Source organism: Electrophorus electricus, chromosome 11, assembly GCF_041902795.1.
Source record: "Electrophorus electricus isolate QZ-2024a chromosome 11, ASM4190279v1, whole genome shotgun sequence".
Lineage (NCBI taxonomy): Eukaryota > Metazoa > Chordata > Actinopteri > Gymnotiformes > Gymnotidae > Electrophorus > Electrophorus electricus.
Window position 1 is genome coordinate 9005513 of NC_137507.1, and position 27812 is coordinate 9033324.

General features: G+C 42.8%; 1 protein-coding gene across 31 annotated transcripts in view; it reads left to right on the forward strand.

The window, feature by feature from the left end:
- wnk1b (WNK lysine deficient protein kinase 1b) overlaps nt 1-27812 on the forward strand; it is a 79385-nt gene continuing 51573 nt past the window's right edge. For 8 of the 31 annotated variants that reach the window (XM_081723032.1, XM_081723038.1, XM_081723042.1 and 5 more), the window contains exons 1-2: nt 5-687; nt 2630-3364. In XM_081723032.1, the coding sequence (XP_081579158.1) occupies nt 670-687; nt 2630-3364 (753 nt within the window). In that variant the 5' untranslated portion in view covers nt 5-669. Of the gene's footprint in view, nt 688-2166; nt 3365-27812 lie in introns of all 31 variants that reach the window. The other 23 variants (XM_081723043.1, XM_081723045.1, XM_081723046.1 and 20 more) reach the window with 10 other exon arrangements.

A 27812-nucleotide genomic window follows, 5' to 3' on the forward strand; every position in this document is an offset into this window, starting at 1 on the left:
AACAGTTAGTGGGCGGGTTAGTGATCGGCTCCTGTCGGTGCAGGCTCCACCGTGACAGACTGGAAGGACCATCTGAACCCGGAGACCGCGGAGGAGAGCTGCGTGCAAACCCTGAACTGAGACCCACACGGAATAATAACAGAGCTACACGGGAATGATGAGTTTGCGGTTTCGCAACAGGGTCCGTGCGCGTCGTTCACGAGTGTAGTTTCGTCTGCACTACCGAGCGGAGACGAGCTGCGGAGGATTTGGTGTTGCATTGTTCACGTGAAAAGGCGATATCGATTGGTCGCGGCGCAAACTTGAAGCCGAGCGAGGACCTGAAATCGACGGACTATTAAAATCGCTTTATGGGACTCGACATTCGCGCTGGATCTCTTTAATTGCACGCAGAGCCGCATCGCTTGGGCTTAATCCGCACGCCTATCTCGCAGCTGCCCGTGCTGAGCAGCCTCTTCTGCAGAAGGCGTTACACAAGCGCCTATAAACCTCTGCCAGGCACGGTGGTGCCTCGCTAGTAAAGATGAACTAGCCGTCTTATTTATTATTACTTGTCGGTACTGTGAAATTTAGTTCATTCGCCCAGTTTCGTCCACAAAAGTATTTCGTCGGCCAACTCGAACAAGCTGCTGCTGTCGCTTTCGTCCGTTTCACCGGCGAAGAAGAAGAATGGACATGACACGAAAGGTAAGCTTAAGTGCTACCCCCGCCACGGCCAGCTGCACTCCAACCTCCTTCTCGTAAACCTACAGATGGTTGTGGGATTTCTCTCACCAGTTTAGCCCGCAAACCGCGTTACACGTCTGCACGGAGCCGGACACACAGGTCAGACGGCGGCGGCACGCGTGGATTCTGGTGGCCACACTCGCCGGTTCACCCGTTCGTTTCACGTACGGCGCGAGCGCGCTCCTCTAGACGGTCGTAATAACACGCGTCGCGTGGTCGTCGGGGCTCTCGCGCTGCTCGCACGAGTCTGGTCCGGAGCGCGTGAAGCAGGCGATTGCGTCCCGTCAGCTATCTGTAGCGTTAGCCACCTCAGCTAATCCGCAGCGTACCCAAGGCTGCCTGCCCGCACGCCCGAGGACGCCTCATCCTCGGCCGTTTCTTTACGTGTTTACCGCTATTATTTAACCGTGGCGAGAGTTGTGTAATTGGTTAGTGAGTAATTTGTAATGAACACGGACAGATAGAGAGTCCATGCTAGCCCGGACAGCGAGGCCAAAGCCCGCCGCGCTGAGGGACACTTGCGGTTTGACCACATCCAGTCACCGCACACAAGCTAACCCAGTTAGCTGGGACAGTCAAATACATGTCCCGTCGTCGATTAAAAAGTATTTCAGCGGTGTGTTTCTGAGAAAAAGAGCACCCTTTAAACCAGTTGTCTCGTCTGACTAGATACAGAAATCCTCTGTTTGTGTTTCTAATGGTTTACTTTACCAGGGGATTTTTTTCAAGCTGGACTCTGGCCAATCGCTGAACTGTCGAGTCTAAGAAAACTTGCATAGGTAGCTAACCGAGCTAGCTAGTAGTGAGTTAACTTTAACATTACGGTTTTTACAAGGGCATTTATGTGTGTATATACTGACTAGTACATTACGTTTTGTGGTCTAAGCCGTTTTCTATCTTGTTTGACCGGTAAGTAACCTGATGTAGTATGACTTTGTTAAAGTTGTCCACAGCCAAAGGCAGTGAATCGGCTTGTTAAACCTGCTGAGATTATAGACCCTCCATCAGGCCTTGCTACGATGCCCCCTACCGCTGCCAAGTTGGCCTTTTTGGGATTGTGATTTCTAGAAAAGTGATATGGGAATTTTCAGGGCATTATACCTTACTGAGTTACTTTAAAGGCCCCTCACAACTCATACAGCTGGCAAATGATGTAAGGCCCAGGCTATAAACATAAACTCCAAAAAGGGTCATAAGTTAACCTAACAAAATCCTTGTGGGTTTGTAGTTTACGACTTAAGAAATTTTAATGTCTCCATATAACTGGAAGGGAAAATAACTCTAGGTCATTGAAACTAATTTCCTCTTTCCTCTTCCTTTTGTGCAGCCACATGCCAAACCACTGGATTGTTAGTGGATATAGCTTGTAGGTCACGCTGACAAAGGCAATCTAAATTTGGGCATGCAATTAAACTGTTCTCTGCTTGTGTTGTCTTGCAGTGACTCTGGACCTGTTGTTGGGTTTCACCATCAGGTTGGCTGTCCTGTGTGAAAACTGAAAAACAGGCTCAAGCTTTTTTCCTCCTTGTGGTTCCTTATGCTCAATGAGGACTCTTGCTGGGCCACTGCAGGATGGATGGTGTTGATTTGACAGTTCTCGTTTGTCGCCATCAGTGCTTGCTTCTCTGCGATTGCGTCTTGTTCTTTTACGTTTATAGAAGAACACCCCCACTCTGGGGCTCATGTCCTACATACTGTATCAGTAACTCTTTATAAGAGACACCCAAAGAGGGGGAACTACCACAAACTTTGAGACTCTGGGGCATATAATTTGTCTACCCCCTTTTTCTCCCCTCATTCACAAAATTTTGACATCAAAGTAAAAGTTTACATTTGGGGTTGTTTTGTTCTAAATTATTTATTTTTTGAGAGTTTGCTTTTCTTGTTTTTGCCTGGAGGAAAGATGTCCAAAAATTCCACCAATGGCATGGAGTTCCTCGCCCCACCTCCACCAAAAAACGTGAATGGCTCTGGTTCGGACTCGTTGTTGGGGGAGAAGCTGGGTGGAGAGGTCCAAAAGCGACGCCACACTATGGATAAGGACCTGAAGACGGCCGAGCACCGGTTCTTCCGGCGTAGCGTCATCTGTGACTCCAATGCCACGGCGCTCGACTTGCCCAGCAAAGCCTGCATTCTCACACCTCCCCCAGACTGTGACTCGCTGACGTCTCCCCTAGGGCTCGTCTCCACCCCTGGTGTGGGTACGGAGAACCGTGCCGTTGCGGCCGTGGTCGAGGCTGTAGCGGAGGAGAGGACAGAGGGAGAAGCCGGTCTCCTTGCCAGGGTGGAGGAGCGGGGGCTGGGAGCGCAGGCAGCAAGCACTGGGTGTAGTGATCTGAGCGGGTCAACAGCTGCGGTGGCAACGGTCAGCGTGCTGACCGACCAGGAGCATGATGACTTGGCTGCTGAAAAACGTGAGGAGGAGAGGGGTGCGGCAAAGGCCCGCGCCGAAGCTGAACAGAGGGAGGCTGAGAAGAAGGTCCAGGAGGATGAGGAGGTGGAGACCAAAGCTGTGGGCACCTCGCCAGACGGCCGCTTCCTCAAGTTCGACATAGAGATTGGACGGGGCTCTTTCAAAACTGTCTACAAGGGCCTGGACACTGAGACCACTGTGGAAGTAGCCTGGTGTGAACTCCAGGTAAGAAAGGACCAGTTCACGCATCCCTGTTAGAAATGTTATGAAGAACACATGTAATATCAGAAAGGAAACTTTACCCAGTGCACTTTAAATTGCACTAATGTTGGGTCAGTGAGATGTAGGTGTTCCTGTAGGTACCTCTAGATGTAGGTACCTCTAAGTACCTAGTGATGTTCCAGCTATAGAACATTTAAATTAGGTTGGCAGTATTTAAAACCGCTCATTGGCAAGATAGGCTTACAGTGTTGAAATGGAGTAGTAGAAATGCAAATGCAAAGTTTACAGTAAGAGGTCTTCTCACCCTATTTAGTTTGTTATTTTTTGGTTAAATTTCTCATAGTGCCATAATGTAGGTCATTGATGAAACACAGAACGTCAGTTGCAAGCTGGTCATGTGACCAACTGGTCAAAGGAGACTTCAGAACCTGGAGGGCTGTCCCTCAAATGAAATCCTCATACCCAACAGTAAAGGCACTGATGACCAAATTTCCACCACAGAGTTGTCTGTGGTTTCACGATGACCGTTGTCTTAGGCCAAAGTAAGACTATAACCAACACTTTTGGCATATAAGTGCTGCTTTTGTTTAAGGTGTTTGAGCAAATAAAATTCAGATTATGCAATGGTCCAGCCTTATTCAAAGCCCACAAGGCCCTCTCTCTCTCTGCATGTAGGGTTAACTGTATACCTTTTAGAATTTTTGTTTGTAGAGCACCCCCCCCCAAAAAAAAACCAAAAAAACAACAACTAGTACTCCTGTAACCACTTGCTTGAGTGTTGCAATTCATATTTAGATACACACTACAGCACCTGTAATGGTTGTGATGTGTGGATTAATAATAACTATGAATGTCCATGTGTTACTTAACCTAGAAGTAAACATAAAAGTATTACATGTTAAGAGGCTAATCCTGCAGTGATTACTCGCTGATGTCACAGCCTTTGACCCTGTAGTGTGAGTTGGGTGTTGGGTGGGGGGGGCTAGAAAGCAGAAGCATGTGGCACTGTGTGTGCGTGTATCTTGACACGTTCCCTCAATAAGGGGTGGAGGAGGAGCAGTGGGTTGGGTGGAGTGTATTGTTAGGCGTGCATTCTTAACAACAACAGTCCTGAAGTCAGTGCATACCTTACGCCAGGGATGGCATGCTCATTTGAGCTTGGAAACCAACTTGGCCACAATCTCATGTTAAAGTAAAAGCACCAATACAGCTAATCACTGTTCTATATTTTTGTATGTGCTGAATTCCTTTCACATATTTTATTAAAATATCATCATCATTGAGTGGGCAATTTGTATGACTACCATAGGCCAGTAACAGTAAACATAACACAAATAAATTAAGATCTTGTTCACATTTTGCTATTTCCTGTAGAAATGGCATTTGCTGCAACTGTAAACAAACAGTAAACAAAGTGCAAACAAATGGACATTGGCAGTAATTTAGTAATGTCTGCAGTGCAGTAATGTCTTTTATAACAATAAAGAAAAAAAAAACTGAGTAAAAATTGGGAAGTTAAATCATGTGTAGTATTGGAGACTCACAGGTTTCTTCTACACTACTCCTTAAACCTCCCTGATATCTTTTGGCCTTAACCAGCTCAGCAATATTAAGAATGAGGCTTTGCGCAATGGCACATTTCAGGGAGTTATTCAAGTGTTTTGTGGGTCAAGCAAGAATGCAGGTTTCACTTATTCCTATTCATAACATGCACTAAATGAATGAGGCAAAGGCTTACAGTTTTGGTTCTTTTGACCCAAGATACTGGTAAAATCTATTCGAGCCTACGCTGGCAAATGTGTCTTTCCAAGCTGAACTGCACTGTAAGTCAATTGTATTTGCAGGTCTGCTGGCTCATCAGACTGCTTTATAGTGAATGGTGAGGTAAGCATCTTGATTTTCGACTCAATTTGAATCAGAACATGAAAATGCTAAGCCTTCATGTTTTGACCTGAGCCACCAGTCACCAGTGCAGTTTTCAATAATGATGTCTCTTAGACAGGAGAAATGCACAGGAATGACCCCAGTAAATTGTGTCCCCAACACATCCGGTTTCAGTTGAAATGCACAAATGCTATCATGATACTGACATACATTTATGTTAAGCTTGTAGTTTCATGTTGAGTGCATTCAAATGCTTGGTGATATCTACCATTTAATACCAAGTCCTGAATCCATTTAGGGTCATCCATCTTTGTGACTGTTTGTTTTCTCTTTTGTTTCATGAACAGTCTGGTTTCCAATTGCAGTTCAGTACTGCTGATTCCCTCACCTCTGTGTGGTAGGGTAGGCTATGGCTCACATTGTTTTGATAACTACTCTCATGACATTGTCCATTTTAAGTGATTTGCTGCATATTGACTCTTGAGCAGTATAATTACCCAAAGTCTTAACATCCAGATTAATGAGTGTTCAAGTAATTGTGAACATCAAAGACATATTCCAAAGAGAAGTTAGTTAAAATATGCATGTTGAAAGCAGCTGAAAAAATAACCAAAGTTCTTAACATCCAGATGAATGATGCTGATGTTTTTGGGTTTGGTAACAACCCCTACTTTCCATTTACACATCAAGCCTCCGCCGTCAGGTCCAACTTGAAACACAAGCCCTGTCCAAGGGTCCAACCAAGCACCTGAAAATATCACTAGTGCCAGTGGTGGAATGGAGTTCAGCTGACGGTTAAAGATTCAACACCTGTGATGAAAACTGCAAGCTGAGCCACATCATTGTTTGAGCGCTGGTCTGTTGCCATGGGGGAAAAAAAAAATCTTGAAAGATTTTACTCTCTCCATCAGCTACCTGTCTAAGTGTTCGTCCAGTTTTCGCCAATTCTATAACTGTCCATTACAGGTTCTCAACAATCTTACATTAGCAAAACCCTGTGGTTTGCCGGGAATACCAGTTCAACTGCCTGTTTGCCAGCATGCATGCTTGTCTGCCTTATCTGTCCATAGCTTCCCTGTATACTTCTTAGCATGGTTTCATAATGCCTTCAAATGTTAAATTCTTGGTGCACAACAATTCAAAACACAACTACTTCTGGGAGCGAATTAAATGAGTTTGTGGTTTATTTCTGAGAAGAAGTGTTTGTTTATCCTGGAACACTTGGCTTTCAGAATCCCCCTTATGCTTCTTGGACAAAGACATTTTTTAATGCACCACGTTAGCCGATATGTACATTAAGAGCGACTGGGAAAACATGACCAAACAATGGCAAGAAAAGACTTCCAGCAGATAAACTAGTAACGGTGTCGACTGTCAGTAAAAGATGGAGTGAATAAATCCAGGAACTGTACTGTAAGGCTTTTCCCATATTTGGCTCAACTCTTTGCGGGCTGGACCAAACCAGACAGGCAGGTTGTATATGGCCCATGGGCTGTATGTTTTGCCACCCTGCCCTAAAAGATGCAAGGTCAAACAGCAGGTGAGACCATGCCTTGGGGACCAGGGACTGCCCCAGAAAAGGACACATGTGCAAAAAGGGGTAGTGGGGGAGTTGAGGCAAGGCTGGGTGGAGTGTGAAGAGGCCTGGCTTATGTCTGACTCCCATTTCACTCCTTTCTGCCCTTAAGATGGTTTTTCTAATGTTGGCTGGTAAAAGGGCTCGGAACATACTTGATTTTAATTGGTCAGAGCAATTTGTTTTTTGGAAGGTGCAGGGTTTTGAAGGAGAGGAGGTTATCTAGTCAGCATTATTTGTTGGAAAACTACCCTCAACATCCCCAGTGTTGAGTGCAGTAATGAGAGTTTCCATGCTGGTCTTTTGTCAAAGGTGCAGTTTAGCTTGTGTGGTAACAGGAACTTTTTCTTGATTCCATTGATTCAGTAGAAGTTCTCACATATTGGTCTTTATTAAATGTTTCCAGTTTCGTCCACTAAGGCCTGTTTTTATTTTTTTTTATTTTCTCCCCTTTCAATTTCTGATGCAACTCAAAGTATATCGCTACCTCAAGAATCACTCTTTGGCTTAATCAGTAATAAACTGATTTCACAGAAATGTAATTATGGAAAATATGGGACATTTCTTTAAAATGATATTGATTCATATGAATTGATTTGTCAAATAATTTTTTAAATCCTGGATATACTGTCATTCCAAATTTCTAATCACTGAGGGAGAAGGACAGTTATATTTTTTGCCATAGAATAATGGCCTAGACAGCCCACATTCCCTCATTTCACTAGACATGGCTTTTTTTGGTGGGAGGATAAGGCTGTCTTCTTGGGACACATCCAGATAGAGCCCTGTTTCATTGTTTTTAATAACAATGGTAGAACCACAAGACTAGTAAAGAATTTTATTCACTGTAGTCTTCCCCTCTATTTTCTTCAAAACGTACTCGAGAAGGTAGGTTACACACCATTAAGGCCATACTACACCCACAGCTATGAACCTTTTTTTTTTTTTCTTTTTTGTTTGTTTCCAGCTGCGTAAGCACCCAGGACCCACATTACTTTACTCTTGTTTCTTTCTCTCTCTCTCTGTCTCTCTATTTGTGTGTGTGTGTCCCTCTATCTCTTTGCAGTTTAAAGGAATACTTGTGAATTAAAGTAAACATGGTGGTTTTAGGCTGCTGTTTTTAAAAGTTATAGATGTGTAAGTCTATGGATGGGGGTTTTTTGTTTTGTTTTTGTTTTTTGGCGTCATCTGTAACTCTCAAACAAATTTGGCCAACCCCTGCCAAAAAAACACCCCAAAGCCATTTAAAACTTTTTGTGAATGCTGAATAATGTTATAAAGTTTTAACACTGACGTATTGCTTTAAGAGAGCTGTTGGTTTTGACCTTGTGGACTGTGAATAGTTCTCTAATGGTGCAAGGCTTTATCAAACTGCGTGTCCACTTAGCTTTCACTCATCCTCCATACTGCACTTTCCTCTAGAGCCTTGCCAGCAAATGGCCACACAGTTGTGGGAAGTTAAAATCTTTATTTGGCTCTCTTCTCAGTATTTTCTCTATGTTGCAGAATCTCTCTCTCTCTCGCATTCTCAGCCACGTACAAAAGCACCAATGCACACAGACACATGCTCGCACACACATGCACAAACGAAATGATTTATGAATGCCCATGCCTTTTCCAACATTTGTTCAGATAGGTTTACTTAGTTTAGCAAAACCTCAGCCTTGTACTGTAAGCTTTTATGAATGTGCTTGATCTGCGATATCAGTCAGCAGGAATTTGTCAGGGGGTTTGCTGTAACTCCGGGGAGCTCGGAAGGACTTCTCTGGGGAGTAGGGGAGGGTGGCATCATCTATGAATAATGCTGAGGATGTGAGGCGTGTGGCTGAGGAAGAAACTCAATCCCATGGATCACAGCCATGGCCATTTCCCCTCTGATTGTTGAAATCCATTTTTGAGGAGGGAGGAAGACAAAGAAGGGCAGCACTTCCTACACTTGCAAGCTGTGTTGTCTTTCCTCTTACTCGTGTGTGCATGCATGCATGCACTAAGGATGGAAGAAAAAAAAAAGTTGCCGTCCTGAATGGAAATATACTGAACTGCTTTGTGTTCATGACCTGCTCGGCATGCTTTGGGTTTTGACACCCCTTGCCGTGGATGTAGATTAACCTTCCACCATAATCTCTTTACAGATGCCATAAAATCGCAGACTTTAAAGAGACAGTCTTGTCTTAACTGACTGGGGGTTTTAAATAGTTTTTCCAATGGGAAAACATTGCATCGATGCATAGGATTATTTCCGTTATTTGGAATTATACTCCAAGATGCTCCAACACTGAGCTATTGTATTTTCTTATTGCATTTAAGAAATCTTTTCCTTCAAAAATGGAGATTGTAGCAACTTGCAATATAGTTAAAGCCCATTATTAATTCAAATACTAAATTTTCTCAGTTCTGTTGTATATGATATAGGACCATTACAGGGGTGAGGGGGGCTCTTTGAACAGTAACCCTCTGACCTGGTGCCAGTGAAAGGAGCAATGCGGCCTACTGTAAGTGCTGGCATAGGAAGCCACAGCTCTCTTTTAAGATCACTTCTGACACTGATGAAGTATCTAGTCGGGCATGAGTCCAGTAGGCTGGGCTGTTTTCATTGGGGAACCCTTCACTGTCCAGTGGAGTGGCTCCTTTAAAGCCCTGGCACTTGCCTAAATAGTTCTCGGCTAACGTAAAGCAGGCCCTACTCCCTCAGAAAGAATGTGTAATCTTTTGTAGCTTTCCACGTCTGTGTCTGAATTGCAGAGTGAATTGGCTTGCCAAGACTTGAACCCCACCTCCACACCCCCTCAACTCCACTTCTCCCAGAAATCTAGCCTACAGCATGTGATGAGGTATACTGTAATTCCACAGATATCTTCAGGGTCAAGACTCTGGCCTGTGAGGAAAAGATTAAATTTTTTTCTCTCTCTCCCCTTTCTCCTTTTTTCTCTCTCCTTTCTGGCACGCTATTTTTCCCTTTTGTCCCTTTCATTGTGGTTATACACCGGCAGATTCAGTGTGTTTAAGCTTTATAACGGTTGGGTGGTAAATGTTTCGTGCCTCACTCTTCTGCCCCCTCCCTTGTTTTATGCCTCACTCATGCCCCTCTGCCCAGGCTGTCCCTGGATTTTCTGGTTTTACTCAATAACGTGCACACACGCGTGCGCGCGCACACAAGTAAGCATGCACACACAACTCTGCTTTTCTATTCCCTAGTTTTTATATATCACTCCAGTAACTCATTTATTTTTCTCATCTGTGACTTATATCTGGTAATGACAGCTAAAAATGTTAATGGCAATGGATTTATCGTTATTACTTTTATTATTATTTTTTGATGATCTCATTAATATAAACAGCTGAGTGTCATTAGTACAGATGATTTAATATTGCCCTTTTAATTTTCTCCCCATGTTAACTTTGGTTGCCTGCTGATGTTTCATGGCCTCAAGTGATGGAGGTAAGCTAATCTGGAGCTCGAGGCCCACAGTTCTTTGTGTATGGGTCCTGTATGGAGCCAGGATTTTGGTCCAGTGTGCTTGTCAATCCTTGATTTACGTCTGGCCTTTCTGAACCTCCCAGCCTTGCTACCACAGTCTGGCTTCACTCTGTCTGGCTGGAATTTAACACAGAGAACCTCTGTCATTTGTAGAAGAACCCATTGACCTTCTAAATTTGGAAGATCCTCCACTGTTTGAGTGGTGTGTCTGCCACAGTGAATGGGCCACACTGGCCTACCCAAGCGGAGCCACTGTGTGCGGCAGACTGGTTTGCCCCCCCTGTTTTAGCTCTGTGGGTCCCATTTTGTGTTGCTTGTGCATTCTCAGGATTCTTGAGGCAGGACGTCAGTCATTTGGAAGTGGCTCTGCTTTCTAGGTAGACAAAAGGAACAAGGGAGGATGGGAGGGGTCTGTTTCTCCCATCTCTCTGCTTTTTGTCCACAACCCATACCGAGTTGAAGGCTCCAGTGATGGGATTTAGCCCGCTGCTCTTGATGCAAGACACAGGCCGTAGCCTCTCTCCCCACTGCCGGGGTCCCAGCACTTGAGCTGGTGGGGTGAGACCTCGGAAATTAAATGAAACAGGGTACGTTTAATAGTGTTGAGAAAATCAAATCTGTCTCAAGTTAAAACCTGCTAGGAATTGCTGAATCCAGTCTTTTACTCCATATGTGCCATAGATTTGTCATTTGAATGGTAGTGTGAACATCAAAAAAAATCCAACCCACACCAACTGTCACTTTCCTTTCTGAGTTGCACCTCTTTCAAATTTGGTACTGACATTTGTATCTGATATACACAGCACCTGAGACACATTGTGAAAAGTCAGATCAGAACTGATGATGCAAATTATGTCAATCCAACTCAATATTAGTCGTAATTTTGCACTGCTCAGAAAGAAAGATGGAGAACAACAGTGAGTTCTGATTTCACACCCTAATATTCCTCTCCAGTGAAGGGTTTCTGTGGAGTCATGGCAACTACATCATTAAAATCTTTGCCCTCTTGCTCTCGTGGTGGTGGTGGTGGTGGTGGTGGTAATGATGATTTCTATCTAAATTTGCATCCGGCCTCCATGTTAATCTGCAGTGACTTCAGGCTGGGGAAGTTGCTGCTGATTCCATTTTGATTGTTTACCCCTGATGAACGGGCCTTGTGGCAGCATTGCTGTTTTGCCTGTGTGGGTCAGGTTAGGAATGTGATCTTTTCAGACTAATGTTGCATATAGGTCACATTTAAAAAGATATCGTAAACAGTCTAACAAAAAAAAAAAAAAAGGATTTGGTCAAAAATGTGTATTTGGGCCACTTTTACCTGCTGTGTGAGCATGGCCCAAGTCCCTGCTTTTGTTTGCCTTTACTCAACATTTGCTTCAAATCATAGCTTTCATATACCCCGTTGAGAGTCTCTGAACTGTTGCTTTCCTTTAGTGATGCTTGCGCCCCTTTTTCGCTTGATCTTGTTCTCATATTTTCTCTCTTTTTTTGTTGTGGTCTCTAGCCCTGACTTGATAATTAAGGCTTCAGCTTGAACTCCAACCTCCTTCCCTTCATCATCATATGTTATCTTGAGCAAATGGCAATGCACAGGAACCCAGACCTGTAACAGAAAGAACTATGAAGGGGAAATGGTGCACATCTTTCTAAGAAGGTGTTTTATGAAGTAAATAAGTGCGCCCCCCCCCCCCCCCCCCCGATATGCTTTGTGTCTCAAAGTACTGCTGCAATCTTTTTTGGGCTCGATGTCAAGCCTGTTTCAGTAATGCCACACTTTTCTAAACATCGCAGCAGAGATCTAACCTGAACTTTGCACCAACCTGACTTGGCGTGATGGGTTTGAGGAGTAGCGGTGGGTTTGAGGTAGTCGTGTTGTCAGATCCTGTTGCATCATGCAGTGGTCTGTGCTTTAACCCCAGCCACACGGGAGAAGCAGAGTATCTGCATTTGACAACATGACTTTTGGCCTGCAGCGAGTATGAGTGGTGGAAGCAGGTTGTGCAGTTAAAGCAATACAGACAACCGTTTCACTCGTCCACATCTCTTACAAGGGTTAGACTTATGACTCTCTCTTTGCTCTTTCTTCCTTCTTGGTAGTTGCTTTGTGTTGGTTTAGCTGACATTAGGGGTTTATAGGTTTATCTCTAAACCCATTCTGTGACTAAAATACCCAGAGCAAGTTGATTATTGATAACAATAAGTAGGGAGGTGTGTGTGTATGTATGTGTGTGTATGTATGTGTGTGTATGTGTGTGTGTTTTATTTTCCCCTCACTATTTCCTTCCCCTTTTTTTTGGCTTCAGAAGCCAAAAATAGCAGCAGCTCATCTGCTGTGACTCTTCAGCTGCATGGTCAGATCAGGGGCAGACTGGGGGATGGATAATGACACAGACCACAGAGGCCCTGGGAGAACGTGTCCGTCATGCTTGGGATCCCAGGATGGAAACCCAGAGTGGGACCAAGCTCACCGGCAGCTGCACCCGACTGCTTCACTTCCTCTACTACACTCACGCCTGTTCGTCATGGTAACCTGCTATGTCAGCAACAAGTGTTTCCAAGGTCAAGGGCACAGGCCGGATAGCGCCTTAAAGGTATGCCAGTGCCCACAGCTAGTTGCTATGACTTCTCCTTCATTTCTGTTGTGGGGAGGCAAATTGTCCTAGATAAGGCTTGTATGGAGCCTTGGCCCAATTCCCTTTGAGGTCATACCTCACACCTATCTGGTTCCATCATTATCTGTGACCTGCCTCTCTGGTTTGTAGTCCTCCATGATGCGTTTTAGTACTCGGTCACCTTTGGCCTGGCGGCAGTTGGTTGGAGCAATCAGAGTAGAACAAGGCAGTACCGAGCTTTGTTCTTGCCTCTGATAAGAGACGGAAGAATGTTAATGACCCATCACTGCTGGAAATGCCCCATGCTGTGTGTCGATGCCCAACATAGGACACGGGTGGTGACATTATATCGCATTTTGCATAAGGCTCGGTGCTTTACTGAAGAAAAAGAAGATGAAAAACAGGAATGAATCCTGGGCTTAATATATCCTGGTACATGGAAAATGCAATGTCCCAATGACTTGTGCTTATCATCCTGAATGACAGAGCCATGCATGTTTTTTTGTTTTTGTTTTTTAATATTTGGTTGAAACCAATGTCTAAGATAAGCATTTTATACAATCTCTGTAGTATTCCTGAGAAGTACACTAGTACAATGATTTAAATATCTGGCTTTCTACTTCTGTGGTAAAATCCTGAGGAAGGAGAATTGAGCAACTTTAGAGTGAAAGTAGCGCCATGGGTGAACACTTGCACTTGTTCTATGCAAATGTTGGGAAATATGTTTTCTGTTATTTTATTCAAATGTTAAGTTAAATGATTTGCTCACTAACAGGGCCCCACCCCTCTCAGGTTTACGTCATGTGTGGCAGCACCTAGAGAACTTTACTTATTTAATTCTGTGGGAGTTGTCACTGATGGGGGGGCCGCTCTAAAAATCTTGAGGCTGATTGGTCTTGCTCTCCCATGTCAACCAGGCTCTTTGGCATCATGCATGGGGGTGGTGTGTGTACACGCCCTGCCCTGCCGTTCTCCGAGCAGAAATCTTCCATTCTGTATCTGCACTGCCTCCAGGCCCCATGGCTGGGGACGTCACAACTGGCTCAGGTCTTGTGGCAGGCATCCACTGGGGCCTTGAGGGGGGGAGGGCTATTTTCTATGTGCACTGTGTGTGTGTGCTAATTGTCCAATCACACCATGGTTCCAGCATGTTGGGCGTCTGTGCTGTAGGCAGTATTGTTAAAAGACCATGAATATAGGAGCTGGCATAATCGTACAACTTCTCAAACTGTTGTGGCTGTAGCCATGGAAGGGAAAGCACCTGAAAAGCGCATAACCTGCCTGCTTATTTGTTTACCTCTGCTTCTGGACAGACTGTATAAGTCCCACTTTTTGTACAAGAGAAACTGGATTAAACGTCTGGATTAAAATCTTTTGACTCATCAGATTAGAATTATGCTGCTATTGAGATGTCTCCGAATCAGAGAAGGGTGCCTATGCTCCCACTGTGCACGGATGAGCGGTTTGGATGAAATTGTTCACGTTTTGTACTTCCATTCCGTTGTCATGAATATTTCATTGTGGATGTGCTCTCTCAATGGGTGAGTCGTGGGCTTTGGCAGCGAATGTAAATGCCCCTCTCTGACCTTCATTGAGCTGATGAGCTGTACTTGCATAATCAACCCAGGCCTCCAGTCAGCGAGTCTGCTTGCTTTTTTGTCTGTGGAATGGAGGGGAGGAGGGTCACTAACAGACGGCACTGGAGTGGCACTGGAGTGAGTTGTTAACACAGGAGGGGGTAGGCCAGTCTGACCTGTCCCTGTTTGTCCATGTAGCACTCCTGGTTTCTGCCAGCTCCTCCGAGCCCAGACAGAGTGGATGAGAGAGAGGCAGCGTGGTGCTCTCTGTGTGATCCCTTCCCAGGTGGAAGGCATCCAACCCCGATGTGCTAATCTATGTTGCTTTGCTCTCATGCCTGTGATTGCGAGAACAAACTCATCCACCACACGTTCAGGATCAGTGGATTGAACTGGCTGGCTGTAGCAAGATGGTCACCGAAAACCCTGAATGGTGTAAAGCATGTTGCATCAATATGCCAGAAAGCCCTGAACCACACTTTGTTTCCTTTCTGATTTCTGGGCTACTGCTTCCCCCCACCACCACACACCCACAGTGTCTGTTTTCTCACTCTACCCGCAGTGACACACAGCTGATGCACAGTGCACATCTCTACAGAGTTCTACTTTTTTAAGACAGTAGTAAGAACTCTGCAACACCCAGCAACTATTTTTTTATAAATAGAACCATAGTGCAACTTTGTGAAGCTGACACAAACTGTCACTTCACTTCACAAGTCCTGTGTCCTGCTTCATACCCCTCCTGCTTGTCTCTGTTCTCTCTTTCTCTCTGTCTGTCTGTTCACTCACAGCTTTTTTGACAAAATCTCCCCCGTGTGTGTGTGTGTGTGTGTGTGTGTGTGTGTGTGTGTTTCTGTTAGAAATGGAAATGTATATATCTTCCTGAGTGCACTCCCCCTACACCACGCGCGCACACACAGCTAATAAGGAAGTCATGTGCATGCATGCCTGTGAGTGGTGTCAGTGGCTTTTACCCTCTTATGGGCCACAGGTGCTGGCTCGTTCTTCCCCCTCATTCTCCACTGCTCATCAGATATTATCCACCATCAGTTCTGCCTGTTATGCCCTTTTAATCTGAAACATGGCTACGAGTCAGTCCTGACTGAAGCATAATGTCATTGCTTTAGCTTGGTTTATAGGTCATGCTGCTCGTTCCGTTTAATGGCTGATATGAAATGCTTCTCAGCCGTGTACCCATCATTCCTAGCTGTGACCTGTGTGGTAGACAGAACAGACAGAAGACCAGGTTGGGTCTGTACCCCGTTTCCTCCCTCCAGTCTTGTGCTGGCACTGTGCCCTGTGTGGTTGCCAAGACTCCCATCTTCCGTAACCACAGTTTGCTCTTTTTCACTGAGCTTACTTTTGAGCAGATAGAGCACAAAGGGCTGTTTTTGTATGAGTTCAAAATAAAATAAATAAATAAACAAAAACGTTTAGTCTTCAGGGAATCTGCTCTGTCAGTCAGACTTTACCTTACTGAAAATATTCTTCCCCAATTTGAGCCATGTCCTGTTAACACTTTGTCACCTCTGCAGTGCTTGAGTACAAGTTCCACTTGACCCAAGTGCTCCTGTCTTCCAGCGGTCAGCTGCTGTGGACATGTGGCATGGTCCCTATGTGCTTTAGTGTCAGGAAGTGATTAGGCCCACATGCTGGGCTGCTTTGATCAGTTGCTGATGCCACATGAAAAGGCTGGCGTTACGCAGGTGCCAAGTGCTGGCAGCATGGCAGGCCCTGTCCCAGGCATTCGGTGTACTTGTGTCACTTCACGGTGTCACTTCTGTGTTTCATATTCTTTTTCTTTCTCTCTCTCTCTTTCTTTCTTTCTTTTCTTTTTTTTCTTGTGACTAAGCAGTGAGTAATACTGATAAACCCATAGAGGAGGATGTGGTTGGCCTCTCAGAAAACAGCCTCTTTGTGGCTGATCTCTTTATCGGTGATGATACAGAAATGACACACAGGCAATCAGACAGGTGTGTGTATGTGTGTAAGGCAGAGTCAGCGTCCAACTGATATGCTGGTGGTGTGTTTATCGAAGTCCCCAAGCCGGTCCTGGTACTGTCTCGTCTACACGGTGCTGTGCTACAACTTGCTCGTGCACCTTTAGCATGACTGGAAGCCCTGCCCTGGACTAGCTGAAGTTGACTTTTGATTTGCTTATTGGCACCTGGGACCATGTCTTGCTGGGCAAGTCTATGAGACAAAAGGCACCATGGAAGTGGAGAGGAGATAAAAGTTGAATGGATTTTTTATTTCCCCCCCCCCCCACTGACCCCCAAGGACATATTTGTTGCTTTTGCCCCTGCTACTTTCAAGATGCCCACATTGATAGCACAGTCAGGCCTGCTGTTGGGGGACATGCCTCAGGCCAGTTTACCCCACATCAAGTAAATCGACCATTTAAAGTGCTTCTCTCACAGCATGAAGGTTTCCAGATGCATGAATCACTTTCACTGTCTCCTAATCCTGCTTTTTGTGTAATCCCCTCTCCCAAACTCTGCCTCCCCCCTCCCCTTTGCTGGAGGTCTCTTTCGCTCACTCGCGCGCTCTCTCTCTCTCTCTCTCTCTCTAGTGTGCCATACTGTTCTGGACTACAGGATGCTGTATATTCCCATGTTCACTGAAAGGTTTAGCTTGTTTCTCTGTCCACTTTGACTCAAGATGTTGTGCTTTAATAAGGAAGTTTAAAAATCTTGACCATAAAATGCTGTACAGAATCTTCCCCAGATTACTGTCAACACAAATGCCTCTGTGATTGTCAAGGTCAAAATGATCTCCTATTTTAAAGATTGGAGTTCATTATTACAGACTTCAGGGAAATAACCTATACTCAGAACCAAATTAAATAATTTTACAATGGTCAAATATTTAAATTTGAAACTAGTACATTTTATCATCTTGTTTAGGATGCCATTAGATCCAGATGACTTGAGTTTATATTTTTTATTTTATCTTTGTTTGTACTCTATAATTTATAATTCCACTGGGGTTTGGTTATCTTTAGTAGTCAGTTTTGATTCCTCCAGCTTTGTTGTTTTATTGAAATGTGTTGTCTCTGTGATTTGAAAAAAAAAAATTCTCTCTCTCTCTGGGTTTCTATAAATAGAGCTCACGTGGGGTGAAGGTGATTGTAGACCATGATTTACATTTTGAGCAGCGCTTAGTTACCTCTGCTGAACCCTAGAGCTCTCCCAATAAAGGATGGAGAGATTAATGCACAGGGGAGCTAACTCACTCATCCACTGCCACCAGTCAAAATCTCCCTGATTCTCCCTTTCTCTGTTTTTTGCAGCCTTTATTAAAATGTGTTCTAGTCAGCATTTGATGTGACCAATTTTTGATTATATTGCTCGATTGTATAGATTGCAGTTGTGATGACAGTCGTGACATGTCAAAGGAAAAGGTTCATTTTTCATTAGAATATAGACAGCAGAGGAGTACACATATAAAGATAGAATTGTGACATCCTTTAGCACCAATTAATCTAAGTTAGTTTGCTGTTACACATCTAGTTGCTAGTATACTAGCTGTGAACATCTGAAGTGTAAAAGAGAGTTTCTGTTTTGGTCTGCTCATTTGGTTAGTAGTGCTGTTGCATATTTTAATAGTCCAAGAAAAACCCCAGTGAATGTTGGCACTTGTCCAACTGCAGTGACTAGTGTTATGGTAATGATTAATGTTGTAGTTATTTCTTTAAGTTGATATTTTTCAGCAGAGTGGAGCTCCTGAAAGAACATTTTTGTGTTCTTAAGTTTCATGTATTTTTTGTTTGTATGACTGTGCTGCATCAGGATGAATGATTTGCTTGTAACTTCTAAAAGTAGTAAATGACCCATATAAACAGCTATGTTTGTCATTGATGGCCCATTCATAAGAAATACATTAGCATATTTGCAAAATTAGCATATGCAGCTACATAGGGGTGTAAATGTATGCGTGCGGTTAGATGGGTGGCATTGCACCGTTACTGATGCTACTACCACTCAGGATATCCCACCTGGACAGCAGCAATGGCTGTTGTGGTGTAGATTGCCATGGGCTGCATCCTTTAAATAAACTCTTACAATCCAAACTTGAATAAGACCAACACCACTGTCAAATAGGATAATCCCAGTTTTTTTAAGAGTAATGCTTGATTGAGAGATTCAGTGTAGTTGTTAACACATTTGTTTCATTTTGGAGAATGGCAGGCTAATTGTGCATGACAATTAGTCTTGGGCATGACTTGTACAACAAGTCTGGATCACTCACAAGTTTTGTTTGTGCCTGAGAGAAAATTGTTATTGTAAAGTGTTAAAGGAAGCAAGTTAATAAATCGCTGTCATGAGTGGTTTGTACTAATGATCCATGCACAAGGCCCATTGTCGGACATTGGCTAAGACTGATTAGAAACTGCTGTCTCATACAGAAAGCGTCTTATTAGGGGGCTCGTTCACTGAGCACAGACCAAATGGCTTTGCCTGTATTGCTGTGGAGAGAGGTTATCTATTTACAGTGGAAACTTCATCGCACCTTTGAGTGTTGTATTCTTTCTTTCGGATGGCTTATTGCAACCTGGGTGCTTGTAATGTGTGGGTTTTGTAGTGGTTTTTATTATTTATTCATTTTTAAGGTGTATGGCACTTTACTGAGGCACATCAGAAAGTTGTAGTAGACTTTAATAAACAGCTCTGTCTTCATGGCATATGAATACACATTCACGTTTGTTCGGTGGTGGACTTTTATTCTGCTTTCCCATATTGAGTTTAAAATGCATGTTCTGTCAGACAAGGGTTATATTATGATTTATGTAGTCATGTTTTTCATGTGAGTATTTGTGTTTCTTTAGATCTAGGTTTAAAGGATAATTTAAAACCATATTATAAAAAGGGCAAATGTTCAAGCAGTTTGGGTCTAAAGTTCACAAGATGCATACATTTCAACAACTTTCTCATTCTTAAGTGTTAGAAAATATAAACTTAAAATAATGTCTTAGGATTCATGCCACGATCATTCAGTAAAATTAGGCTACAGGTGATGAAGGGCATGCACTATTTCTACCAGTAGAAAAGCACCACAGATATTAACTTTGGCCCATTTCTCCCATCAGCAGTAAGTCTCTCTCTCTCTCTCTCTCTCTCTCTCTCTCTCTCTCTCTCAACCCCAGCATGTAATGGGTAGGCCCCAGTACCCCCCACCGCTTCTGTGGTGCTAAGCTTTAATCGGGGGAACAGAAATAAAAGCTGCCTCCACCCCTCTCCCTCAACCCTACCACTTTCAAAACCATATCACCAACAAAGCTTTGCTTCTTACAGGCCTCGAATTGTCTTTTGTTTGAGGAAGTTTGCCATTTGGAATGGTTTGAGTAAGGGGGATTTGCGCGTGCGTGCATGCCTTGTGTATCGGGTTGCCGTGGGGAGAGTCGTCACTCGGCGTAAATATCCCTGGCGCTGACTGAAACGTGTTGCCCTCGCGATCTGTCATGCAAGTATTGCAGAAATCTGGATTTGATTAAGAGCATCACAGACATCTCATTGTTCTCACACGGAGGGAACGGCAAAGAAACCAGAAAGGTCATTTGGGTACGACACATGCTCTTGTGGGTTATGACCTCTGGCACGAAGCATTCGTTACCAAACGCTGTGACGCTCCTATTATGACAGGTTTGAAGGCAGGTAGTGACTTCACACTTTTCTCGCTGTGTGATGCCCATGGAAAGCCTTCTGATCATCTGGCTGACAGTCTTGCTGAGCTCCTCCTGGGCAAACATGTCTGTTTACAGTATGTGCTATTGTGTATGTGAGGCGGGTTGTGCGTCCGATTTTCCTGTAATCTCATTTCATGCACCAAAATTAAATACGAAACCCGGCTTTTATGTTGTGTTGATCACTGCAGCAGGCTGTTTTCTCATTTGCTGATTGGAAAGCTGTAGCTATTTATGTCTCTGCTTTTTTATGAGCGTCTTCTGTACCCTTTGTTCAGTGTGGACAGTAGGACTAAAGCTTCATCTTTTACAGCTGAAACAGTGAGCCTAACCCTCACCAAAAGAGACCACTACATAGTGTGCCTGGCCACCTTAACCTCAGGATCCCCTCCTTTTAAGGTCCACTCTCGGGCCCTGACCTTAAAATCCCTACATTGAGAATGGTGCTCCAACATCCTGCTGCAGCCTTGTAGCACCTTGGTCTGGAGCACAGCAGGGGCCCCTATTAGATCACTGCAGTTGGTAATCTCTCGAGACAAAGGAAACATTTGAAAGCACATGTAAATGAGGGTTGTTTACGTAATTGTTGATTTTTTTAAATTTTTTGGCCATCCTCTTTCACCTAAATATAGGAGAACTCTGGTTGCTCCTGCAGGGATTTTAAAAGGTGTGGGATCGTAGGCTCTATGAGCCTTTCTAAAGCAGTAACACTCTCTCTCATGTGTTCTTTATTTTTCTTCTATTACAGACATGTCACTTGGGATCTTTGCAATGACCAGAAACCAGCCAGTGGACAGAGTGCACAAGCTTACTTATTTCTAACTGCGTTTATAAGAACCTAAACAGTGGTGTATATGAACGTGATGCATACATCATCTGCTTCATCATAATACTGCAGTTAACTAGACTTTCATTGTTGAAAGAAAAATTAGTTTTTGCCAAACTTACTGCCTCAGTTAAAGCTGTGTGGACCCCCCCCATCCCCCTCTCCTCCTTCTGGAACTGGCCTCCGTATAACTGGCCCCTTTAACTGGTACCATGTGTGCCTGGTTGGCACAGCTTCTGAGCTGACAGAGTGAATGTGTGTTTTAGGTCTGTAGCCTCCCCTGGCCCTGCTCTGTCAGGTTGCTGCTGCAGTCAGTCCTGACTCAGTGCTGGTCTTCTGAGCATGGGCAGGATGACGGCAGAGAGCCAGCCAGCTCCATGTGCTTCTGCCCCTGTTGGAGCCAAATGCCCTTTGCCCCCTATGTGGCTAGTCTGCAATACAGAAAGGTTTTTCTTCCATTTACACCTCCCCCCAAGGGCTCTAATTCTGCATATTTTATTTAATATATATTTAAATTAATAGTTTAACTGTGAAGTGCCCTAAGGTGTAGTATGGGTAGCCATTTTCATAAGTAGTGGAGATTTCTCAATCCTCAAATGGCATTTATCTTATTGGGCTTTTCTCCCTGTGACCCATACTAGTTCACACCCTCTCAGTGAAGAGATTGCTATATGAGTGGAGTGGGGGGGGGGTTTGTCACGCAGATCATCATCCAGCTGCGTTAAGTCAGTTACCTACTGAGTCTAATACAATTAGCCAGTATCTGTTACACAATGAGTCAATGAGTCTCTTTGTGTTGCACGTATTGTAGTAATTTTCCTATGTGATTAGATTTAAGGAAGTTTGTTCATACAATCATTAAATCTTGAGACTACTGCTTGGACACTTTGTAGGTCGTGACTCATATCCTGTAGGAACTGTGCTTTCAACACAGGTTAGTGCTGCTCTCAGATTAGCCATGTGACTAGTTCCAATTCTGCTTAGGACTCCATGTCCACAAGGAGTGCACTGTGTCAGCCCGCAGCTGTCAGTTGACACCCTCTCATCTGTGTGGGATAGAAGTGACTCCATGTTCTGCACAGACATCTCGAGAGGAAGTGGAGTAACACATGTTGAGATTTTATATATATATATATATATATATATATATATATATATATATATATATATATATATATATATATATACATACACACACACACACACACTAGGCATGAAGGGTGCATCACTTCAGCCACCTCTCTTCTTACCCTGATGCGCCCATCACTCTAGAACAGGGTAAATCTGGACTCATCAGACCACATGACCTTCTTTCATTGCTCCAGAGTCAAATCTTTATGCTCCCTAGCAAATTGAAGCTGTTTTTGCTGGTTAGCCTCACTGACAAGTGGTTTTCTTAAGGCTACACAGCTGTTGGTCCCAATGCCTTGAGTTCCCTTCGCATTGTGCGTGTGGAAATGCTCTTACTTTCACTATTAAACATATCCCTGAGTTCTACTGTTGTTTATACGATTTGATTTCACCACATGTTTAAGTGATCGCCGATCACGATCATTCAAGATTTTTTTCTGACCACATTCCTTCCTCGAAGATGATGTTTCCCCACTGTCCTTCCACTTTTTAATAATGCATTGGACCGTTCTTAACCTGATTTTGGTAGGTTCAGCAATCTCCTTAGATGTTTTCTCTGCTTAATGTAAGCCAATAATTTAACCCTTCTGAATCAGATTAACATCCTTTTCCACAACCACAGGATGTGTCTTTCGACATGGTTGTTTAACAAATGAGAAGCTACTCACTGCATCAGTTAGGGTTAAATAACCTGTTGCCAGCTGAAACATAATCACCCATGCAGTAATTATCCAATGGGAGGCTCTTACCAATTTGCTTAGTTAAATCCAGATGGTGTGTGTGTGTGTGTGTGTGTGTGTGTGTGTGTGTGTGTCTCATAGCTGTTTTGGTGGCACAAGGGAACCTACATTATACATGCATGCATGCACGTGCGCACACACACACACACTCTCTCTCTCTCTCTCTCTCTCTCTCTCTCTCATTCATATATATATATATATATATATATATATATATATAAAGGTGTATGTATAGTGTAGGTTCCCTTGTGCCACCACAACGGCTATGACCTGTTGAGGTAGGTGTCCTGTGGTGGTATCTAGTACAGAAACATTAGCAGCCAATCCTTTAAATCCTGTAAGTTGTGAGGTGGAGCCTCGATAGATCTGACTTGTTTTTCCAGCACATATCACAGCCACACAGATGTGTAGCTTGAGATCCGGGGAAACGAGTAGTGTTCAACTGATCAAATGCTGTTTTGAGACGATCTGTCTCTGTGTTCACCCAAGGGGTCTTTTTAAAATTTTAAACGGTTAAATTTTTTGATTACCTCTGGACATTTTTTAAGTGTACTGCAAACAGAGTGCAGACTTGATCCACCCATTTAAGTGTTAAATGTTCATTTCAGTTAAATTTTTGTCTCATTTGGTGTAATTAAGTAGTTGTATTTTATAAGATGCCAAGAAAACCTTGATATCAGCATTATACATCAACTGTGGAAAAATCTTTACGGGTCAACCACTAATTTTGAGGACAAATAAATTAACTGAACTGTTATGTTCCTCTAACCAATCTGTATGTGTCTTGTTAGAGGCAGTTTCTGAATGAGTCTAGGTGTACATTCAGAGTTAATTTTCCTTAATTTATCCATTGTGGCTATAATGTGAACAAAAAAGCCATCAGTTTGTAAACTTGTTCAGCATCTTTTTTTTTTTCCCCTAAACCCTAAACTCTTCCTAAACTTTTTTTTTTTTTTTTGTGGTTGATCAAATAACCCATTTTCTATAGTACCTTACATGTAGTGGATATTTGTGTTTTAACAAAAGCCAGCAAGAAAATAGACTTCATCTTATTTAAAGATTTGGCAGAGAGGAGGGACTATAAATATGATTTGTTTTTCCAAGCCAAGTTCATCTCTCAAAAAGCCATATGATCTGTTGTTGTTCACAGTCCTGCTGAAATAAGACACTGGCTTCTTTTCTTTTTGTGTATTTTCTCCTTTTACATGTTCAGTTTGCTGCAGTGTTTTCAAGAACTCTTGGAAACCAGTGCATATGATGTAATCCTTATGTTATGGGAGCCTGAAGGAGATTATTTTTGATGATTGGTGCTCCACCCCTCTTTCCCCGCAGGTGGTTCTATAGTCAGGCCTCATGCTCTCTAGCTTGCAATATTGGCTTGCAAAGAAAATGCTAGAACAACATTTATGATCATGCACTGACATTCATAGCCTCCACTGTTTTTTCAGTGCTTGGAGATGTCTTTCTGCTCTTGTTTTCAGAAGTACTATTCCAATTCTTGTAAATAAAAACATTTATCCCATGTACATCCGATTTATTGATGGCCCATCTCCAGAAAGACATTCAGCGATTGCTTTGTTAGAGTTTTTTGATGGCATCTTGGGAAAGTTAAAAAAAAAAATAAAAAAATCTTGCATTAAGAAAGCGGTATCAAAACTCTTCAGTTAAAGGTAGTCCATCCTGATGACATTGGCAGTCTAACTGAGTTGTACCTGGCCAGTAGCTTTGGAGAACTCATAAAGTCATTAGAGGCACCTAGCAACTTTTACATCACTTTACCTCAAGGCAGTGGGAGACTGTTGCCTAGTGACAGCCTTGCTCTTTGGGACATGCCCTGACTGAGATGCAGACCGTAACCACCTTTGCTCTACTAGGGCTTTCATTATGCACCATACAAAAACAAAGGGAGAGAGAGATTTCTTTAGACATGCATTGTTTTCTTTTGTTCAAGTTCTGCTGCAGCCTGACACTTGAAGGCTGCTGTTAAAGGACCTTAATTTGAAATCTGTATTTCCCATGCTGTAAATGGCTGTGATCGAATGTATGCAGTATCTTATAAAAGTAATTTCCTCAGATGTGCTTCACCGTAATTACAGGTTTAGTACTTTTATGAAAGTTAACCAATCGGTTTCTCTGACACTTACTGTTGGGAGGTGCACATTATTGTCTGTGGATGTGGCATGTTGAGGAGCTATTCCTGTGCCCCTCCCTTCGTTCATACACGGTTATGTTACCAGTGTGTTCTTCCAGCAGTTGTGAAGTATGTATACTTGCTCTGCACTAAAGTAAGTGGAGTACAAGTGTACTCTGTGTTCACTTAGAGCTGATTGAATCAAGTTAAGCATGTCTAGATACATTGAACGAATCGGCTCGGGTGAGGTCACACCTGGTGCATATCAGTGACCATTTTGCAATACCTCCTTGTGTCAAGTTTTATATCAATGCAAGTATTGCATTGTTAATGGTGTGTTCAGCTGGGGCTTCTTGAGTGTGCATTCCTGTTAGTATGCAAGTGCATAGAGTGCTTGCCATAGTTGTTTGTCTTAGTCATCTGGTGAAGCTTTGAACATCTGGGATGGGGATACACAAACATCTGCACAGGTGTTTTCCAAACATGTCACAGTCTGCTTATTTCTTCCTGTACTTTGTAGATGGATACATGCCCATCCATGTTTAGGTCAGTCGACCGAAACGCTGGTTGTTTTGAGAAGATATTATTTGTGTCCAGATTCTGTGACAGATTTTCTAGAATTTCATGAGACCATTTCAGTCTAACTAGAACTGTTTTATATTTTATTAAAAAGCAAACACTCAATGAAATAATCCCAACTATGTTCACAATTGTTTTATAAGGTTATGTGTAATGGTAGTAATCTTAAGTAAGTGTAGTTTGCTAATATCAAAACCCCATTTAAAATGAATACACTATCAATAATTATATTGACACTAACGGCATTTCATGTTAATTTTCTACTAGCACAGTAATCAAATTTTCAGCTAATAATTTTTATGGCAAATACACTTATTATACCTATTAGTTGTATAAAAAGATATTAGCAAAAACTGATCACATGTCAAATTAGGTGCAACATTTATTCAAAAAAGAATTTTATTATGGTGTTTGTATTTAACTTATTTAAAGTCAATAAATAATGTATTTATGAATATGGACAGTATGATGACACACAGGGTTTGGTCTCCCGCATCCTCACCTCCCAGTCATCCAGGCGTCACAGTGAGTGAGTGTTGCAAAATGCATTCCTTTCCTTTGTACCATAATTGCAGTGCTTGATTTGCACATATCATACATTACTGGTGTAAAGGCATGCATTTTGTTACACAAGATTGTGTCACAAGAAGCAGTTGCACAATATTTTGAAATAGTATTGGCCTGAAGGAGTTTCCTTGACGTGGTTTTTTTTTTTTTTTGGTCTTTAGGAATGTACATTCAACACTGATGACTGGCACCATTCAGTAACTGTCATAAAGCAAGCATCAGTTGATTTTTACAGGTGGAATGTTTTTCAAGTGAATGTAAACATTCTTGATATGACAATTTAAAGATTTTTTTTTTTGGTGGTTGGTGGGTTTTTTTAACATCAACATGAAATGCCGTTAGTGTCAATATAATTATTGATAGTGTATCCATTTTAAATGGGGTTTTGATATTAGCAAACTACACTTACTTAAGATTGACAGTCTTGACATTTATAGAAATTTTAATAAATAATTGCATTTGAAAATAAGCATTAAATCTAACCTTCAGATATCACTGTGTGGAGTGTTAATATTTGAGTCATTAGAGCCCTGGCCCACTCCATACATGTCCCCTGCACTTTCCATTTTGTTTATATAAGACACTGCGTGCTGCCTCATTTCCTCTCTCTGTGTGTGTGTGTGTGTGTGTGTGTGTGTGTGTGTGTGTGTGTGTGTGTGTGTGTGTGTGTGTGCACATGTAGTTGCTGGTGGCTTTACCCCTTCTTTGCTATTTGCATTTTTATGTAAGTTGTCCTTGTCTGGCAGAAATGAAATGTTTGACTTTGAGTAACAGATGATGCTTATGGTATTAATGGTCATCACTGCCATTGCATCTGAACGTAGTGCCCCCCCACAGTACACGGGGCATGGAACGTGGTGTTTTCAGCTGAAGCACAGAAACCTTTTGGGCTGTTTGAGAAGCATAGTGTTTACATCTTGAGGTAAAAACCAAATAAAGTGCCAGTGTAAACTCAACTTTGAGGTCTCAATCTCAAAGATGGCTGTTTGCAAACTACAATGCTATGTCACAATATCAGAATACCAGTCATAAACTAATTTCAGAATTGTGTGTGACTAGTTCTGTATACTTTGTTGAAGATGCTACACCATCATACTGTACATTTTGACCTTAAGGTTACTAAGTAAGCTGCTATATTGGTACAGCTGCTGTGTGTGTGTGTGTGTGTGTGTGTGTGTGTGTGTGTGTGTGTGTGTGTGTGTGCACACATTTTGGGTTAGACTTTTTGTGTGTTCTTTAATATAGAGATTATATATTTTATGTTCACTAAAGATTCCTCCGGAGTTCTACTGCCAGAAAATCCAGTGTGGACTGTGCAAAAGACAGACTTGACTAGAGTATATGAGCTTGCTCAAACCTCTGTAAATACTCTGAAAATCTTTGGTTAGGGAAATTGCACTCAAATGGGTTATGGTATGTTATGTTTGTACCTTATATTACTGACAGTGTCCTAAGTCTGGTTTCAGTACATGGAAAAAAATCCGTCCTTAAATTGGCAGTCACTGCCAATCTTGAGTTGCCACAAATGTAGCCTGCTATGTAAGGAGCTGGTAAAGACTGGTGATATCAAACTAGGTGTGGTGAGCATGGGTCCAGGGATCATACATCAGTCATAAAGTCCTAACACAGTCCTTCCACAGTGTGCTCCATTGTCTGTGTGGTTCTCACAG